At 46.7% G+C, this 19983-nt stretch overlaps 1 protein-coding gene and 1 long non-coding RNA gene across 3 annotated transcripts in view; both read left to right on the top strand.

Annotated features, from left to right (window-relative positions):
• BCL2 (BCL2 apoptosis regulator) overlaps positions 1-19983 on the top strand; it is a 169395-nt gene that overhangs the window by 127178 nt on the left and 22234 nt on the right. Inside the window, exon 3 of one of the 2 annotated variants that reach the window (XM_079109400.1) lies at positions 2205-2913. The exons of the other annotated variant lie outside the window; for it this stretch is intronic. Within the exon in view, the coding sequence (XP_078965526.1) occupies positions 2205-2234 (30 nt within the window). The 3' untranslated portion in view covers positions 2235-2913. Of the gene's footprint in view, positions 1-2204; positions 2914-19983 lie in introns of those variants that run through there. 2 annotated transcript variants of the gene reach the window in all.
• LOC306642494 lies at positions 12563-16818 on the top strand. Its single transcript, XR_013758547.1, has 2 exons — positions 12563-13830; positions 13861-16818. It is a non-coding gene; the product is annotated as an uncharacterized lncRNA (long non-coding RNA).

Below are 19983 nucleotides of genomic sequence, written 5' to 3'. Positions count from 1 at the left end.
CGTCTCCTATGATACTAAAGCATGTCTACCATACAGAGGTGACTAGCTTTCTTCCAAAAGCATTTCCAGTATCATTCCATCCATGTGTCTTACAGATCTTTTTCAAGAGCACTTAACTAGGCTCTTACAAGAATAAATGTCTTCAATCAGTTGGTTCTTGTCAGTAACATCCTTCTCGTCTCATGCTTATAAGTGCTTTGCCCTCGCAAGTCTCTGAACCTGGCTGAGCCACAGTTGCTAAGCATTTTCATTACACTTTATCTAAACGTATCGGGCTCTCCCAACATCCCTACCTCCAGAAGTGAATTAGACCCATTCATATCTTGCTAGTAGAATTGTAGGGCAGATGCTATGATAAAATGTATCAGCAGGCTATTTAAATCCTTTCATTTCCTAAAAGGTTAAAAGGCCAGATCTTAGAAGTTTAAGGTTTTGGGATTTTCTTTTTAATCCATCAAACTGGCATAGGGACTGAAACTTGAAAAGGCTACAGTAAACTCTGACTGTTTTCAGACTATCACACATAGCTTATGAACACTTTAAAAAGCCTGAGTTTCAACCTTATAGAAAAAGTTCACATAGAATTCAGTATCAAAGAAAATATTAATTATAACTGCAAGAAAATCCCATAGAAACTAAACTTAGAATGTTTTATTAACATAATTTTTAAATAAATCAATTATTTTCCAGTCTTTTTAAAAAAATCTATTTATTAAGAATACCTAGTGAAATGATTGTCTCCTCTCTGATTCTGAGTCTTTGGAAGAAGATCTCCACTGTTATAATTATCTTTGTACCAATGCACAGCCAGCTGCCAACTGCAACATGTGTGAGACACTTATCTTTGTGAACTCAGCATCCATCCATGACTAGACTGATGAGTTTCATACTCCCCTTTCACATTATCTTTGTACCTGTGTATCCATATGCAAAATAAAAGTACAGGTTGACTAGCTCTTATCTGAAATGGGTGGAACCAGAAGTGTTTTGAATTTCAGATTTTTGGGGATTTTGGAATATTTGCATATACATAATTAGGTATCTTGGGGATAGGACCCAAGTCTAAACATGAAATTTATTTATGTTCCACGCATAGCTTGTATACACAGCCAGAAGTTAATTTCTGCACTCTTTTTGGTGTGTGTGCCTGCATTGACTGTGGCCCGACTCACAAGGTTAGGATGGAATTTGCCACTTGGGATGCCCGGTTGGTGCTCAGAAAGATTTGGACTTGGGAGCATTGTGGATTTGGGATTTTCAGATGGAGGATAGTCAACTTGTTTTCGTGAATGAAGGTTTTAAAGTTTGCAGATGGCCCTAATATTTGAAGCCTCACTTACAAAGAGAGAGAGATGCTTGATTAATGGAACAGGAGAGCTCAAAAACAGGAGTCAACTTACTGGTCACATATCAGAATATGAATCTGCACCCTACAGTGTCAGTGGAGGATACCTTCTGATCTGGGTAGGAGGGAGGAGAGAAAGCAAAATGTAATGTGACCATAGATTCTTGAAAGGATGAAATCAAGGTCATGCAAAACAGTTCAAAGTAAAAACGGGGCCCAGGTACCAGAGTTGTTAATTACTAACATTGAACACTTACTATGCACTAAACCCTGTTCCAAGCGCCTGTTGTTTTATCCCATTTAATACCCAAGTTTCTAAGGCTGCCCATCTGCCCAATGTTGATTAGTTCAATGACTATTCATTCATCTTAAAATAACTAAGAGCCAGTCACTGTCTCAAGCATGTTACATATAGTAATTCACTTCATCCTCACAAGAACTCAGTGAGGTATGTCATCTCATTAACTCATTTATCGATAAGGAAGTGGAGACACAGAAATGTCGAGCAACTTACCCAAGGTATCAAGTATAAAGTGTCCAAGTCAGAGTTGAATTCAGAGTTGAATTTATGCTCTTGGCCACGGTGTCAGGCTTCTGCTCATTTACTAATTACTGATTTTAGAATCACAATATGGCTGTTGGTTATATTAGTTTGGTTGTTATAAGTACAAAGAAAACTATAAAAAAAAAACATAAACAGATAATTTCTGTTCCTCCCAAAAGATTAAAATTTTAGATAACACTAACATTACCTTGATGAGGGCCATTAATATCTACCCCTTAAGGAAAATGCAAAAGGAAAAAAAAAAACCTTTTTCTGCATTGAATCCAGTAAACAAGGCCTGGTTGCTTCTGACAGGTCAGAAGAAGCCCTCCATGGGATGAATGACACCATCCACCTGTGGGACTTGGAAGCCCCGATGAGACTTCAAGAATCAGAGACTGGAGCTTCACCAGGAGAGTACAGCTGAGCTCAGAATTAGGCCTGGTTGTTCATGCTCTTAGGCCAACAAGCAGCTTTTATCCAAGGCAGTTAAGACCCCGAGATAGACTGATGTGCTGAGTCTGCTCAGCACTGAGTAGTTAGTGTGCAGCTGTTGCCTTTGCCTTGGATTCTGGTCCAGAAAGTGCAGTAACCATCGGGCATCAGCATTTCTGCAGGTACCTTGGGGCTACCTTTCCTCTTCCCACAACATACAGACTGCCTAGAAGGCTCTGGCATTCCAGGTGGACTAGATACTTGACAGAAGATGAGGGAACCTTTGGAAATTTATCCTCAGAGGCCAGTTTTGCCAGCAAGAAAGCAGTCTACATTTTCATCCATTCGGAACAGCCGAGAGCCACAGGGTCTCAGGGCACGCAAGCTGCGTCACCGAATGCTGCATCAAGCATCCTGTGGCCTTTCGGCTCTCATGTCAGCTGAGGGGGATGATGAACTTGGTGTGACTCTCAGTGCAGGGTGGGCAGTCTCAGAACTGCATCCAGTGGTAACTGTGACCCCTGTGACCATGGAAATGTGCCCTCCAGGGCTGTCATCCCTCACCTCGGCTTGTGGCTTGGGTAGTCAGGACCTGTACTGAAAGGGTAGCTGCTGCCCATGGTCTATGGAGGTCATGGGTTCTTGCCAATGGAGGAAATGAGAATGTATAGGAACCCTCGAAAAGTCTTCAGCAGCCTTCTCCAACTTTAAGCAGGACCACCCAAGCACCTCAGCCAGCTGGGAACAATCCTGTTCTTAAAGACCTCCGGAGAAGGCCCTCCACCCCCACCCTGCCGTCGTCAGCGGGTACCTTGGCAACAGCTCTGCAGTGGCTAGGCTTTCCCTGCAGTGAGAAGAGAGACCTGTCTTAGAAAGGAAAACTGTGTCTAAATGTTTTAGATAAATAGGTAGATAGATAACAGACTGAGAGAGAGAGAGAGAGAGAGAGAGATGGTAGAGAATAGATCGTAAAGAGAGGGAAGGAGAGAGGAAGAGAGAGATTAGGTGGCCGTGAGAGACAGCGAAACCTCTCGCAAAGAGGCATGTATGATGGAAGTACATGCCAGAAGAGGCCCAAGCACCCTCTCGGAGCAGACGCTGCCTTCCACCATGCTGCCCTGTTCTCCATGTACCTCGAGCACAGCACCTAATCCTACTGCGACATTAGAATCTGTTGGCTCTCCACCTCCCTGGCTGGCATGTGAGCGCCACCAGGCAGGGTTATGTCTCTTCTGAGTGGCAGCACCTAGCCCAGTGCCTGGCTCCTAGTAAGTGCTCCATGGAGGGAGGAATGGAAGGAAAGGAGGACAGAGGGAATAATGTCAACCAATAATGATGAGGAAACTCATAGAAGATGATAGTGTCCCTTTTCAGGAGGGCATCTTTCCTAAGGCTGGAATCCTGAATGCTTTCCTACCCAAACTAACCTGTGGGTTAGGCGTGTCCCGTTAGCTCTGATTACGTAATCGTCCCAGTGTTGGAGTTTGTCGATACCCACCTTTAACAGCATTCTAAGGAAACCAGTTCATTACGGTACTATGAGTCTATGAAGTGATTTCCAAAAGATACATTGCACTAGGATTCATTGTTAACATGTGGGCGTTTTCCACGACTGGGTGTGATTGTATGGTCCCAACCTTGTGTGGTAAGCTGTAGGGTATTCACTCAGCCAATGACATCGGTAAATCTTATGCAAACCCTCACCGCCTATGGGGACAAGTGCTATCGTCCCTGCCTCTCCAAACTCCTGACAGCTTATCTCATCTGGAACAACTGGCTTCTGCCTCCCCAAATCCAAATGCCTGCCTGTGAAGACTGCCCCCCCTCTCCCACAGCACATCCCCCTTCACTGCCATCTTGTCTTTCCCCTTGGCACCTCCTCGTGACCCTGTCTTCCCTGTTGGCCATCTCTCTCTGGGGCCTTGTCCTGGTCAGTGCATAAAGCCCTGAGCACTGCTATGCCCACGGTCCCCTTCCAGGGAAGATGGTCAGTAGCAGCTGCGCATGTGGAGGGCCAGGCTTGGTATCCCGTGGACCTGCAAACCTGACCGTCACTGACCTGGGACAAAGGCCCTGCTAACAGAGAGGCAGTGGACTTAACCTGTATAGATAGCACAGCTTTAAGGTGATCTGGAGCAAGATCTGTGCCCACTTGGGTCATTTGATTTTTGACAACTACTTTCTGACTTGGTTGCCTCTCCAGGGGAATCACCTCTGCTTTAATGTCGTCCCTGTAGCTTGGTTGTTACTTGGATGTTCCCTTAGGATTAGGTTTTTCTCTCCCTCCTCGAGGTCCTGTGGCCCTTGGAAACAGCCTCACCTAACCCTTCTCCATCCCCACTTTGCACCTGGGCCCCTGGTGTCATGCAAACGTCGCTGCACGGGCGAACAGAAAACGCCCAGGCCCTTTGCCTTAACCCAGCCTTGTCCGTTGCTTCCCTGGCTCTTTCTCAGGTTTGCAGCCAGCACACGGGAGGGAAGTCTCTGTGGTGTCCCCGCCATGAGTGGCAGCTGATGGGCAGGGGAGGCAGGATCAGGCTCTGGGGAGGATGTGGTTAGAGGAAGGGACAGAAGATGCCTGCAGGGCAGGGAGGTCCCAGGCGAGGGGTCCCCCGGTGGGGACAAAGCAGTCTGAGAACAATGAAAGACAGAGCCAGAGACATGAAAAGGGACAGCTGTAAGGAAGAGGGACAGACACTCAGAGGCCAGCAGAGTTACACCAAATGATGCTCATCCCAGCCAAAACAGTTCTCCCAATGTAGTCAGCCTGGGGCGCCCGTCTCCTCCCCTGGGTTGGAAATTCCTCTGTAGCAGGGCTTGCGTTTTATTCCTCTCGGTGTCCTCAGGGCCCCACGGGGTGCCACACGGGGGCTGGCATGTAGTGGGAACCAAGGATGGCTTCTGACCTTAGCCAAATTAGTAGGCGTGGATTTCACAGCCTTTCTTGACAGTATCCTGAGGGCCCCGGAGGTTTCAATCACCTTGGACCCGCTAAGGTCCACCTCTCCGTGAAAGGTCTCAGATGCACCGGCTGACTTGCCAGCCATTCAAGGAGAGTTCTGCATAAAGCCTGGATTCAATAAATCCAGATTTTGAAAAAAACAACTTTTAGCTGTCTTCTACTACAGACACTGGTCTGGGCGGGGCTTCTTATTTTATTGAATCCAGCTGAATAGCTTGACTACATTAATAATGGGGCTTCATTTCCAACCACTGCCTCCCAGTCTTTTCCCCTAAAAGCCTTGTGGTGCTTAAGCAACGGCTAATACATGAGTAATTGTTGGTGGCATCATTTCCTGTCGTGATTTGACCACCAGGATGAGGTTTTTCTTCTTGTACATAATCTGGAGTTCTCAAGTGCACCACACGTAGGTCTGCAAGATCGTGTTTTAAATACGGCGGATGATCTAGCTGCAGCTGTGGTTCAGGTTGTATTCAGTTTCTTCATCTTGAGATACTTAAGAATTTGGGAAGATTCTGTTGGTTGTGTGGTAGTAAAATTTGTCTGGAGCGAACCTACCTAAAGATGGCCCCGAGAATTCTGCAGAGCGTGGATGGGTACTGCCATTTTGCAGGGTCCCCAGGGTGGACTGGCAAGTCTTTTACCCCATACGTTTCAAAAGAAAATTCTCTATTCAGCTCCCACGTAGCCACACTTCTTTCTGGAGCTTCCCTGGGAGATTATATCTCACTGTCAGTTTTCTTTACTCTCTACTTGAGCGATGTCAGGTTTCGATACACGTAACCTTGTCAGGTATTTGTATAAAAGACAGGATCCTATTTGCTGCAATGAAAGGAGTCCTATAAAAGCACACCTGTTAGCAGGAATAGGACATGAGAGCATGGACTCTGGATGCAAATCGTCTGAGTTTGAACCCAGCTCAGCCACTTTCCCCTTCTCTGATTCTGGACAGGTTACCTTCTGTACTCCAGTCTCATCATGAATGAAGTAGAAATAATAATGGTAGCTACTTTTTTAGGGTGGGATGCAGTTTAGACAAATTGGTAGTTGTTCAATGCTTTGATCGGTGCTTACATATTGCTAAATAAATGATTACTATTACCTGTTTTCGTCATTTTGTTGAACATTCAGTGATGTTATTTCTCTCCCCTAGCCTCCTAATAGGACAAAAAGTAGTTATCTTTCAGATGACAGGCTATCAAATTGAACAAAGGGCTGAAAGTTTGGTAAGGCCTTTCTGGCAAAAAAAAAATATTATTAATTTTAATCTGAGGCTCAATGTGCCCATTGCTGTAGAGCTGGGTACTGTGGATCCCCATGGGAGTAAATTGGGGGATGCCCACCCTGAAAGAACTTGTAATCCAACACAGCTGTCAGATGTTCCGCAGCAAAGCTAACTGGAGACCTGATACATGAAGTCTGGGGAAAGTTTAGGAGAGGTGGACTTAAAGACAGACTGAATGACGGGGCAGGGAAGGCCCCGTGGGAGGTTTCTCAGGTGGGACCAGCCAGTTGGAGGAATGAGTGGAGATCTGGGTGGTGAAAGTAGGAGGACCCCAGGAAGACAGAGATGCGGAGAGTGAGGCAGAAGGGGCGGTGCTTGGAGGGAATGGGCGGAGGCCCTGCTGTCTTCACCAGAGAGGCAGCAGAGACCTGCCCTGGTGGCAGCCAACGACAAATTGCACAATTAATATAGGGCTAGAAAATAAGGTGAGAGAAGCCAGATTGTGATGGACTTCTGAGAGCAGGCAAATGAGGTTAGATCTGGTTTAATAGAAAATAGGAAGTGAGAAAGAGGTAGGAAACACTCTCCAGAGTGCTCAGCAGCTGTGTTCCCGCGTGCCTTCCTGCAACAGCAATGTCCTCAAGCTGGACCCGACACCATTCTCCAGGGGTGGAGGAATAAAGACAAGTAGGGAAAAATTAAAAATTTGCATTTAATGAGCCCTCTACTCAAACCACAGCAGATCCCTAAATGCTTTCTGATTTGGGAGAAAAACAAAAAAACAAAAACAAGGAAATGTTGGTGGGGGTGGGTTTGGATATCATCTCTACCTCATTAGGTCTAAATTTCTCCTGGGTCAGAAAGAGGCAGAACTTAGCATGGTTTTTTTGTTCATCCATTAGAGTTTTAAGCGTTTTTTTCAGTGCATCCTATGGCCTACACACACTTAAAATAAGCAAATTAGACCCTTTGCCTGTCTTATTTTCTGTCCCTGGTTGATGACCTTTGTTTCCTCTAAGGGGCACCTCCCAGGTCTGAGTGCACAGCGGGCAGCCCCAAACAGCTCATCTCTGTCACTGCTCCGTCCCTGTGAAGCGAAGGGAAACAAACAGCACGTGGGAGGGGGAATCTGTGTTCTAAGAACTGCTTTGGTTTACACATCTATAGATACATCGACCAGCACCGTGGGTCACATGTACCAGCTGGTGAAACTGAGGATGAGTCATTTTTAAATTACTCACAGAGAAAGAAATATGTTTCCGAAAGCCAGTGCCGTTTACTTACACACGGAGCTGGTGGGAGAGAGCAGGCAGCCTGTGAAGCTCTCAGCCTCCCGAATGGCTGGGACATAGTGCTGCATGTGAGAGGTGACCTGAGCTCTCTTTGCTGTGCAATATATGTGGAGGTGAGAATCACCATCAGTGGGAACCCCTGCACTGGGGTAGTGGGTGTTTTAAGAAAAATTTGCCATCTGGTCATTTTTCCCTCAGTCTCACTTTGTAAGGGGCACAGAATTCTGGTTGAAGATCTTCAGTAACATGGTCTAGTGGTGGAGACCAAGCCTTCTGAGTCTGAAATATGGAGAACTACATCAGTTCCACAAGAGGTCGGGTAGGGAGAAGCCCAGGGAGAGAGCTCTCAGAGCATCTTGGAGGACAAGCATTTCACTGAGCCCCAGAGGTCTTAAGTCCTTTTCAAAGGAGAAAATTCCATCCCAAGATAAATGGAAAGGTCACCTGAACAAAAAGAAAGCATAAATGACAAAGGCTGCAGTGTCACTGCATCTGTTGAGTGTTCAAAGTTTTTGGCAGTGGAAAAATACATGTATATAAAATAATAATAATATAGAACATGATCTCGAGAGAACAATCATCAAGGAAGCCCAAGGCACTCTTTCTAAATTGGTCCAAGGGAGGGATTTCACCAAATGCAAATGAACAAAGAACAATACATGTGACTCAAAATATCCGTTATGCTCTTAACTCAAGAGGGTGTGAGGTAGAGAGGTGACCTTTTCAAGGGTTGAAAGTCGTAAACTTTTCAACCACATTGTTTTGATTGCTGGGAGATTTAAGAGAGGATCTCTTCAGGGTACCATTTTGGAATAGTGATTTTTAAAAAGAAAAAAAAAAACTACTTCCTGCATAATATTTGGGGACATTTTTCATTTTGTTTTCACTTTGAAGATGTACCATTCAGATGTCTGTGAATAACCTCAATGTTTTGCAAGAAACTAATGCCCAGAAGTCTAGCTGGGCCTGGCTCCTGTGTCAGCAAGGCACCCACTTCTGTTCCCTCTGCCAGGATTTCGGTTCTGGCAGGAGGGATAGTGAGAGTTTAGGCCCACTGGAGCAGGGACACCCTCGCCCCCACCCCCAGGGTGGCACATGTGGCCATGGTTTCCCTCCCAGGCCCTCCCACTTCTCTTGATAAGCCAGGAGGGCAATGTTGTGCCCAAGTGGAGACGTGGAGGAACATAGCAGCGGCGTGGTAGGGAGGACCCATCAATAACCATTGTCCCTCATCCTGAAGAGTTACCCTGGTCAGACATTCCCTGAAGGGCTCCTCCGGAATCCGGGAAACAGGAAATGCTGAGAAAATTTCTAATTGCCTGGTCACGCGCACCCCTCCTTCTGTGTCGCAACAGAATTTTGGAAGAGGTCTCGGAGCTGTGGTTGAACCTTCTAGTCAAGGGAGCATTGGCTCCTGGGAGAAAATGACAGATTTGACTATTTGGCCTCAACTTCCCTCTTTCTAAACATGTACACTCTGATGCCTAAAGGACAAACCAGAAGAGAAAACCACTCCGGCTCAGTTAGGTGGTCAAGGGCCAGCAGGGCTGCTGTGAGGGGCCTGGGAGCCTGTCCTGAAAAGACCCCGGGAATGTTCATGAAAGGACAGGCCCCTGCAGACATGTCGGTGCTGGCTCAGGCGCCATCTTCACCGTTACTGGCTATGTTTGTAGTAGATGATTAATGATTAGACTTTTCCCCGCATGTTTGGCTTTGATAATCTCCATTCAAAAACATTTGGATGCAAATAATTTTAGAACAAAGGGGCTTTGCAGGATTTTTCTGGGAGGATGGAAATGCTCCCTATCTTGATAGGGGAGTGAATCCTGGGAGTGGATACATCTGTCAATATCCATCAACCTCTGCACCTAGGTTGCATTCATTTTGCTGTACGTACGAGATGCTTCAGTGAAAAATTTTAAGATAGGAAAGTGGAAGTTTGGAAAATACAAAAAGTACACACAATGTAAATGAACCTCATTTAAAGGAATTTGGAAACGTTAAGAGTTGGCCAGCAGAAACAGAAATTTAGCTAAGCGTGGGCAGTCCCAATAGTATGGGAAATCTTTGCAAAATGAACAGATTCAATCCAGCTCAGAGAAACTACAGCTGGTTATGTACATTCATCTGGTTTTGTAGGTGTTTTTTGTATCTTTATGTCCATTTCCATTTGGTTCATCTTCTCAATTAGGTTTTGACTTCTATTTTCTCATACCTCTTCCCCACGATACCTAATATCCAGGCCTGTAAAAAGTGAATAGCCAATAAATATCCACTCCCCCACTGAGACGGAGTGCTTCCCCTCTCTCTGGAACATTCTGTTGAAATTATCCAGCGCATATTGGCCTTAATGCATAGGGAAAAATGAAAAGTGAAAGGAAAAATCCACACTTGCACTACTTTCGAGAAAATTCCCTGCTATCTGAAAATCCATTTCAGAACTTTTACTCTGGAAACTCATTTTTGCCAAACAGGAAAAATAACATATTCAATATGCAGTGATGGGTGTTTTAAAGGAAGAAAACAGAGTTAATGACTATGGGGGCAGCAGAAGGGGTAAAGGTACCCATTTTCCCTCTCTTTCCTCCTTTCAGAGGCAAATCAGAAAAGTGGGCGTGGAAATCCCCACAAGACGCAGTGTCCCTTTGCACGCTTGCATGTTTGTATACGGAGTTTCGTGTTTTTTTCTGACAAGTCAGTCTTTTTGTCATCCTCTCATCTTGAAACTAGAAAGCAAGGGAATGGAAGGGTGAATTGCTAATCTCAGAGGCTTCTGGAAATTCCCCTTTTATGGTACATGAGTCTTTAAGAATAGTTCTCTTTCAGTTGTGTTTTTGTGATTTGGATGACAGTCCCCAGCTCTACCTCTGCCTGGGCCCCGTTTACTTAAGCAGGACCCCAGCTATCCTTAGGGAATGGGCTGAGACACTGGGAGGCAGAATAACTTGAATCACATTGCTTAGGAGAAGATAGCTCTATATAGACCTTTTTCATTTTTATTTTTTAAGTAGATAACATGAGTGTAAATCTTCACTCACATGATTTTCAATAATTAACTTACTTATTTATAAACTGATAAATCTCACATGCATTAATGACTCAACGCTGCCTAAATGGGTAGGCAGACAGGCAGCTTTGTAAATTTCTATTGACGTTTTATATGTTAATATATATGATCAGTTCCAGTAACAGCTCAGACTAACTGAAGCTGTTTTCGGATCAGAGCAGTGCGAGGTAAGTTTAAAGGGCAAAGCTGCGTCCCACAGTGTTAGGAGCTGCTTCGCTGAAGATGGACGCGGGCCTGGGGTTTGGGTGCAGTCCTGGGCCGGGTCCCCAGGTAAACAGGTCTGCAGAGCCTTCGCTCTGACTGCTCACAGGCTGGCCAGCTGCCTGGGGGTCTCTGAGGACTCAGCCAGGACTGGCGGCTGGAATGCCAGAGAGCATGTGACAGCCAGTTCTAAGCCCAGCTACCAGGGCCCATGCTAATTAGCAAAGTCTCTGCTTGGGTTAGGTCACTTGGCGGCCAGGTAAACAGTATCAGGTTCTTTCTGCGTTGGCAGCGGGAGACGGGCCTAAAGGCCTCACTGTGGAGTTACTCTTGGCGGTTACTCATTAATCGCTCTCAAGGCATCACTAGGTTAGACAAGAAAAACGCCTTCCTCCTTGATTCCCCAATTACTTTCTTATTCCTTCAGCATCCTCACAGCCCACCCCTCCAGTCTGGGACGCCTCCTACCTGGAGGGTCCCCTGAGGACAGGCCCCTGGGAGACAGACTGTTCCCTTCCCCAATCAGAGGCATCCCAAGCTTCCAGTCAGGGGGGGTTGTTTAGACCTAGACAGAACTTTTCTTATGAAATGTCTTAACTTTTCAGCTTCTCTTTCCTGCTACATTGAGCCTTGTATATGTTTGTTTTTGTTCTAATTTTGGCTTAAGAAAAGAAAAAAAAAAGAAAAAGAAGAAGAATGTTTGGGTACAGTGTAAAAGTTTTCTCATATCCAGACTGGAAACTCCCTAGTCGCCCTGAAACCGGACAGGTGCTGGGCAGTATTTGTTTCTCTGTCAATAAACAGCACATACTTGGCCTAGAAGTAAACTCCTGAGGAGCAGCAGTGTCCCTGGGCCGCGTCAGTGTTTGGGAGGGGCTGGAAGGCCGAGTTAGGAGGAAGGCCTGCCTCTCACCCCATCCTTTTTGAACTTCTGGGGACCACATAGCGTTCTCTTCATGGTATTTTGATGGCATACGGGATATAAACACAGGTGTGACCTTTCCACGGTGCTCTGCGTTACAATTAGAATAAGTGAGAGGAGATAAAAGCCAGCTGGAGTTGAAGATGAAAACAGCTAATGCTAATTTTCAGTGGAAACAATGCCACAGAGCGAGGCATAGGTGGCCCTCCAGGGGAGGTTTTCAGTTGCCTCGACTGTGGTTTTATGAACTAGCCCCAGGCAAAGGGTTTCCATGAAATAGCCCTCTCTTGAGGTGCAGAAATACACAGTAACTGGACTCAGAGGACACCTTTCACGGTCCTCTTGGGGCATGTTCCTGGTCCCTGTCTGGGCTGGAGGGAGTGTCAGGGTAACTGTGCTTGGAACAGGGCTCGGGAGGTGCTGCTCCTCAGGGCTCCTGGCCTCAGGCTTCACTTCTGTGGTCCCAGTGTTCTTGGTTTAAGAATGAGGGACTCCTTGCAAGCACAAGGCCCTGGGTTCGATCCCCAGCACCACAAAAAAAAAAAAAAAGAATGAGGGACTTCTACCCTACTCCTTCAGCTCCTTGGGTTCTGGTTTTTAAATGGAAACAGCCTGGAAGCCTAACCCCAAACGGGACTTAGTTCCTCAGGGGAAAAAAATTTTTTAAAATAAAAATAAATATGTGTGTGTGTGTGTGTGTGTGTGTGTGTGTGTGTGTGTGAATGTATGTCAGGCCCACCATTAACTTGTGTATTTGTGCAAAGCCTCTCTTGTTTAGCTCCAGGACTTGCTGTCTAAATGTGAAGGAGGATGACCCCAGGTTTACGGTTGCACGCGTGGTTGCTGTGGCTTTCATTCACTGATCCTCAGCTCCGTAGGCGTGAAATGGAGGCGAGCTAGGGGTGGGAAACGGAGAGCGAGGCTGCAAGGTTCACGTGCCCCGCAAGCCACCTTCTTGGCAAGCACTTACCTGACTCTCTGGTTGTTTGGGAAACTGGGGAGGCAGGGCTTTGGGTGTGGAGTCCCCCTGGCAATGATGAAATCCACTGGGATGCAGTTACCCAGCAGAGCAAGAGGTAGCCCTCAAATCTGGATTTGGAAAGAGATTCCTGGCCTTTGGAGAGAATCTTCGGTTTCTTTTTATGGGAACATCAAACGGAGAGGTGGGTGAATGCCAGCACTTGGCATTCTTGTAGCATCCAGGTAAGGATAAGACTGGAGGGGGAGCTACACTTTGGGCGTTTGGGTGGGACTAACAGTGGTCAAAGGCTGTGGTTCTCAGTGGGAGTGAGTCACCTCCCCGCGGATATTTGGCAAAGTCCGGGGACATACTTGGTGTCACAATTAGACAAGCGTTCTACTAACCCTCAGTGGGTAGAAGCCAGGATGCTGCTAAACATCTTGCAGCGCACAAGACAGCCTTTCCTCTCCCTTAGCAAAGAACTGTATGATCCAAAGGTCGATCGACCTAAGTTCTGAAACCTAGTCATATTTTACTGGTCTGATATGAAGGGGAAGAGTTTTGTGCAGCATCTCCCCCAAGGAATCATTGCTGCCACTCTGTTCCACTGGGTTCCACTCTGTGGCAGGATAGAATTTGAAGTGCCTCTGGTTCTCTTCGCCCCCGCGCCCCTCCCAGTCTGCAGCCTCCTCTTGCATCTCCACAGCCTCGAGGACTTCATCTGAGGCCTTCACGACTGTCCTGTGGGGGTTTCTGACCCTACTAGAGAAATGCCCCAGGCAAGGAAAAGAACAGGAGTCCCAGGAAAGTCAAGGGCCCTTCACTTCGGCCACAGCCTTGATCCGCAGGGGCTGGGCAGGGGTCTGGAGGGCAGGGGTCTGGAGGGCAGGGGTCTGGAAGGCAGAGACCGCATCTCTGAGTTTCAAAGAGAACAAGGGCAGGGAGCCCGGAAGGGAGAGGATGGGATAAGCATTCTAGGAAAAGAAAGGAAGAGGGCGCCAGGTGACCCTGAGCTCAGGATGAGACCCGATGGGCCTGCAGTTAGCGGGGTGCCCAGTTTCTGGTCAAGCAGCCCTCTCTCTTCCCCGCTTCACCACCTGCTGGCTCCCTTGCCAGCCTCTTCCTCACCTGCTTCCGTCCCACTCTTCCCCTTCCTTGCCAAGAGGGGGCAGCAGAGAGCAGCAGACAAGTCTGGCACACACAAGCCATCGCCTCCCTTGTACCCCAGCAACTTCACCCTCGGGGACCCTTTTTTTCCACCAAGCTTGCCCCCACCAGAGTGCTCCCCACCTAGTAAGCAACACAGCTATGCCATCCTGGCTTTCCATCCTGCGCTGCCTCCTTGGGACCCAGCTGATGCTTGGGACCTACTGCATGGCTTCTCAGCTCTCCAGACGAGGAGAGTTGCCTCTTCAGGCTGACTCTCCATCCTAGGAGGCAGGTGCCCACTGTTTCCCAGCCCAGAGCCTTTCCCAGAGTCTCTGTTTCATTGTTGATTGAAGAAGGACACTACCACTTGCTTCCTGCACATGGTGCCAGCTTCCACCGACACTTGGCATTCACCAACTCAAACAATTCTCACGCCAACCTTTACAGCCCATGCTGTGTCATCCTCTTATTTTTATAGAAGAATAAACTGCAGGTCAGAGATGTTAGGTATCTTGGCCAAGGTAAAGCTATGAAGTGGTGGAGTGGCAAATTCCACTCGACCTGGATTCCAGATTCTTCACCATCTATATGACCATCCCCTCCCAGATTTCCAGGAATCTTTCAAAATGGGTCTATCTTCCTTGACCATAACTCAGTCTTTGTGGACCTGTTTAAATAGTTTTAACTTTGATTCGTTGATTCTTTCATTCTGCAAGCACACAGTTTGACTAGGTGCCAGGCACTGTTAGAACCTGGAAAAAAACAGAAACTAATGAGAGTCAGGAAGTACCCTGGAGGAGGAGAGAGACAGACAGGTAGCAGAGAGCTTAAGAGCTGAGTCCAGGTGGACAGAATCAGAAGAGGCATGGTGGGATTAGGGACGTGGCAGAGAAGGGCTTCACAGAGGAGGTGGCATTTGAACTGAGTCTTGAGAGGCTTACAAAAGGCAGGTGGGGGCCTTGGGCTACAAGGCTTCCCTTTGATGCTGCCAGTAGTCATGAGAAGTTGAAGGCATGCAGTAGGTGTGGGAAGAAGTGAGACTGAGGCAAGGGCCAGGATCAGCTTGTCCCGTGGATAACGGGAGCCACTTAGGCGTCGGAATAGGAGACAGGGACACGTCACTCTGTGGTATAAAGGGATGCCCTGGGGAGCAGAGGAGGCTTCCAGATGGGGCAAGATGAGGGAAGTTTGGTTAGGAGCCTCTTGCCATTGTCCAGGTGGGCAATGAAGTGAGGTGAGTGCAACTGGCATTCGTGGGACTGAAAGAAGTGGCGTCCCTAAGAGATTGGGATGCCAGGCATGGGTGAGGATGGGAAAAGAAGAGGGAGGAGTGAGGATCACTCCAAGCTTCCCAGCTATGCAATAGGCTGCCGGAGGCTGACTGGACTGTGTGGGGCAGGTTTTGGGAAAGCTTAAGGAGTTTCCTTTGGGGTGTGTTGGCTTTGAGGTACCCAAGGCATGTGCACAGATGTCTGGATGCAGTCTGGGACTTGAGACTCTTAAGAAATTTTTGAGCCAACAGCCTAAAGGCTCCATAACAAGAGTATAGGCAGAAGTTAAGGAAGGACTTGAGGTCTCTGCTCTGTCAGGAGAGGGTCCACAAATCAATCCCATGGTGTGGAATGTGTGCCTTTTTCTTTGTCCCTAAACCACCTTCTCCAGGTTGACAAAAGTGGCTCGAGTTGGGAGGTTTATGCATGTGATGAACAGAGATGATTTTAACCCTTTATCTGCCGTAGAGTTCACGAATATCTCCAGCATCCACAGCCAGGAATCCCCTTTCCCGGGCCGTGTCTGATTTTTAGATACTCCTGTCTGAGGGAAGGCTCCTTTTCCAGTGGCCATTTCTGCTGCCCATCCGCCTCTGGACCTGCCACTGGCCTTTGGGAGTGGGCAGCTCTGCCTAGAGCATTCCAGGGGCGCCTGATGGCCTCGTACAAGGTCCAGTGTTCTTTCTGATGAATTGGAAATCCTTTCCAGATGAGGCCCAGCGTCTGGCTGGCCTTCTTCAGTGTTGTCTTCAGGAAATGGCTCGGTTGGCTCCAGAACTCTTCTTCCAGGGTCACAGGTGATAGCTCACAGATATCCAGTTCAGTGTGAATTGTTTTCTTGAAGAACTTAACCTTGACTAATGACGGTAAGAAATAAAGTCCTAAACTTAAAAGACCTTCGTCAGCTTCAAACGCTCAGTGCTGCTCTCTTCATACATGCATTCTGTACGACCACCTCAGGGAAGGTCCTTGGGGCACCCCGTGTTTCCTCTCACATGTGGACGCTAGAGAGGGAAAAGGAAAACAAGGGTGGGGGTGGATCTCCTAAAAATCAAAGGGAGATCAGTAAAGGAAAGGCACCCAGGGACGGGAGACTGGGAGGCAGGCGAGAAGTACTGGGGAGTGATACTGGCCAGATTCTGTTGTTACATTGTGCGCATGTGCAGGTAGGTAACAACAAACCCCACCAGTACGTACAGCTGCAATGCACCAATAAAAAATCAAAACTAAAAAGAGAAGGTTCTTAGGGAAGAGAAATGGGGGTCTCCAATCACTCAGTGGAAAAAATGAGAGGCGGGGAAGGGAATCACTATCACCAAATGCCAGCCCCCGGGCCAGGCACTTCTCAGAAGCCAGCGCATCCTCGTGACAACTCTATTACTACAGTCGTTTTATTTTCCTTGTTTTATGAACAAAGACGTTGAGGCTCAGAGAGATTAAAGAACTCACAGGAATTAGATGGAACATTCCAGGGAAGGACAGGAGAACAGAAAGCTCAGGTGAATCGTTGACACAGCCAGTCACTGGCAGAGGCCAGGCTCAAGCTGAGGTTGGTGGCCCTGGTGTCTGTGCTCTCTCCTCACCTTCCCACTGCCTCCTGGCAGTGAACTTAGCCCTCTGGAGAGGGGGTGAGGTGGAGATGCCAAACCAAAGGTCAAGTAAAACAGTTTCTTGGATGAGACAAAGCCGGCAGGCAGGAGTATTCATGCAAGCAAATTGTAGGCCTCCTGAAATCTGAGCCCACGTTATGTGAGTTTACTAGCCTCTTGTATTTTCTGCTGAAAGCACTATTATCAAATAGGAGGAAATGCGAAGACTGAAGAAAGAGTGAAGCATTAGCACTTGACCAGCCCACCGCTCCCGTTAGAGTGGATATCGCTCCATTTCGCCAAACCCAAGCAGCGACATCTTGTAGGAAGAAAGGAACCTTTGGGATGCATATGATTTCTTATTTTTTGCCTCCTGGAAATACTTGAGAGTTTCTTTTGTAGTAGTAGTGCATTTAGGAGTAGCACTCTGGGGGTATGTTGGTTGGTTAGTTTTGTGCACAAATGTTAGAAAAATCAGAGAATAAATCTGGTCAGTTACAATGTCTTTTTATCCTCATTTGACTTAAGAATCATCCAGTTAAGCCAATCTCAAAAAACCAAAGGACAAATGATATCGCTAATAAGTGGATGATGACACATAATGGGGGGTGGGAGGGGTTAGTGTTAGGGTTAGAGTTAGGGTTAGGGAGGGGGCAAGAATGGAGGAAGGAAGGACTGTTTAGAGGGAAAAGAGGGGTGGGAGGGGAGGGGGGAAGGGAAAAAATAACACAATGAATCAAACAACATTACCCTATGTAAATTTATGATTACACAAATGGTATGCCTTTACGCCATGTACAAACAGAGAAATAACGTGTATCCCATTTGTTTACAATAAAAAAAAAAAAAGAATCATCCAGTAACTTTGGATCAGGCATTTTAGACTCATTTTGGGAAAGGTTTTTATGAATAAAGGGGGAAATATCTTTGACTTTAGAATTTTCTTACAAGAGATATGTTTTTAAAATTTCAAGAACCACACTGCTTCCCAGAGTGGCTGTACCCATTTGCAACGCCACCAGCAATGTACAAGTGTGCCTTTTTCCCACATCCATGCCAACATCTTTTGTTGTTTGTGTTCTTGATAATAGCCATTCTAATTGGACTAAGGTGAAATCTTAGAGTTGTTTTAATCTGCATCTCTAATTACTAGAGATGTTGAACACTTTTTCATGTTTATTAATCGCCTTTATATCTTCTTCTGTCTTCTTCTTCTTCTGTTTGTCCAGTTCCTTGACCCATTTATTGATTGGGTTCTTTGTATTTTTGGTGTAAATTTTTGTAAGTTCTTTATAAATTTTGGAGATAAGGGCTCTGTCTGAAGTGCCCCTATGCACATGTATGATTACACGAGTGGTGTGAATTTACTTCGTGCACAACCATAGAAACAAAATGATGTACCGCATTTGTGTACAATGAATCAAAATGCACTCTGTAAAAATAAAAAAAAAAAAAATTACAACTTCAAGTACCTAGAATGGGGCCCACACAGGTGTTGCCAGGCCGGGCTCTGCTGCAGGAGCCGTGACCACATCAAACCCCAGCCCTGGGGAGTTGCGTTCCAATCCAACTTTCACACCACCCGTACTGGTTTGGTGGCAAATACACTTTTCTAAAGAACTTGAACCTTGTTTTCTCTGAGTTAGAGAAACAAACTCCTTGATGTCTATTTATAACCATTTGCTAGCGAGTGTCCTATAAGCGGCCCAAAGCCCTAAGTACGTGGAGGGATGCTTTGCAGTTGGCTCTTCAGTAAAGCCTGTCTGTTTTGATCTGGGTCCCAGGATCCCCTACTCAGCCCCCTGCTTGAAGTTCCAAATTAGTATTTCTCTGATTGCCATCCAGAGCTGTCCTGCCAACCGCTGTAGATTACATACATAAGCAACAATTGAGTTGGCTCCTTCTGGTGGAGGAGCCCAGCCTTGAGCGTCAGCCAGTAGCCCCCTGGGCTCTGCTCTCTAGCCCTTCCTTCAAGGACCCAGGGCACCCTGAAAAGCCAGTGTTTGGGGGGCATTGGGTTTCAACTTGCTTGTGTTTGAACATTTATATTTATAATAGCGCTAATCTCTAAGGGACTCAAATCACATTAAGAGCTTTATCTCAGGCTGCCAAGGAAATTAGCATGTATCCACATGACTGGGATCTATGAGAAACTGGGTTGGGCCTACAGAAATTTAATAAGCTCCAACTTTCATTTCAATTATCTTTTCCTTGAGATTTTGTTTTGAAACTCACAAAGTCAGGCCAGGTCACGAGCATTCCCCGGGCACACATCTCCCACTGTCCCCTCCAGCCTGTGCCCCTTACCGGGATGAAGGAGCTCTTCTCTAGATCCTGATGGCCCTGTGCCTGGGTCACACCTTCTGCCTCGAGGACATTTCTTCTTGTGTTGATCCCATCTAGCTTCCCACAGGTTTGTCTCCCAACAGAGGAAACAAGTCCACCCCAGAGTTTAGGTCACGCCTGTCCTGTAACTGATGCCCCTCAAGTGTTGCTGGGATGGGCATCAGTCAGAGTGGGCTGGATGGTGTTGGGAATAAGAGGGGCCCCTGGGGAAAACAGAGTCGGGCTGCACAGTCAATGCCAGGAAGGGAGCTTTGGGGGGAAATCTGAATAGATTAATTTGACTAATCTATATGGCTAATTTGTAGAAAAAGCACAAGGAGGGGGGAAATCCCTCTTGGCAACTAGAGAGATGAAAGAGAGGCAGGGAATACCCCGACTGCAATACAGAAGAGGAAACCAAGATGCCTTAAGAACTCATTTGTTGAAGCTACAATGAGAGCTCCATGTAGTCAGAACGAAAATAGCTTATTTGCTTTTTCGGTGGAGACACAGTTTAGTAATCTTAGTCATCTGTCAGACTGAAAATGTAGACAGGAGTTGCCGGTGGGGGTTGGAGCTCCAACCTGGAAAGCTCCTTCCGAAGCATCATATTTTAAGTGGCAGTCCAACATTCCTAGAAATGTTACTGCTAGAAGCTCTCCAAAAATGTGTTCACTAAGCTCCAGCTTTTTTTA

This window comes from Sciurus vulgaris (genome assembly GCF_902686455.1).
Source record: "Sciurus vulgaris genome assembly, chromosome: 13".
Lineage (NCBI taxonomy): Eukaryota > Metazoa > Chordata > Mammalia > Rodentia > Sciuridae > Sciurus > Sciurus vulgaris.
This window is presented reverse-complemented; position numbering and strand designations above follow the sequence as displayed.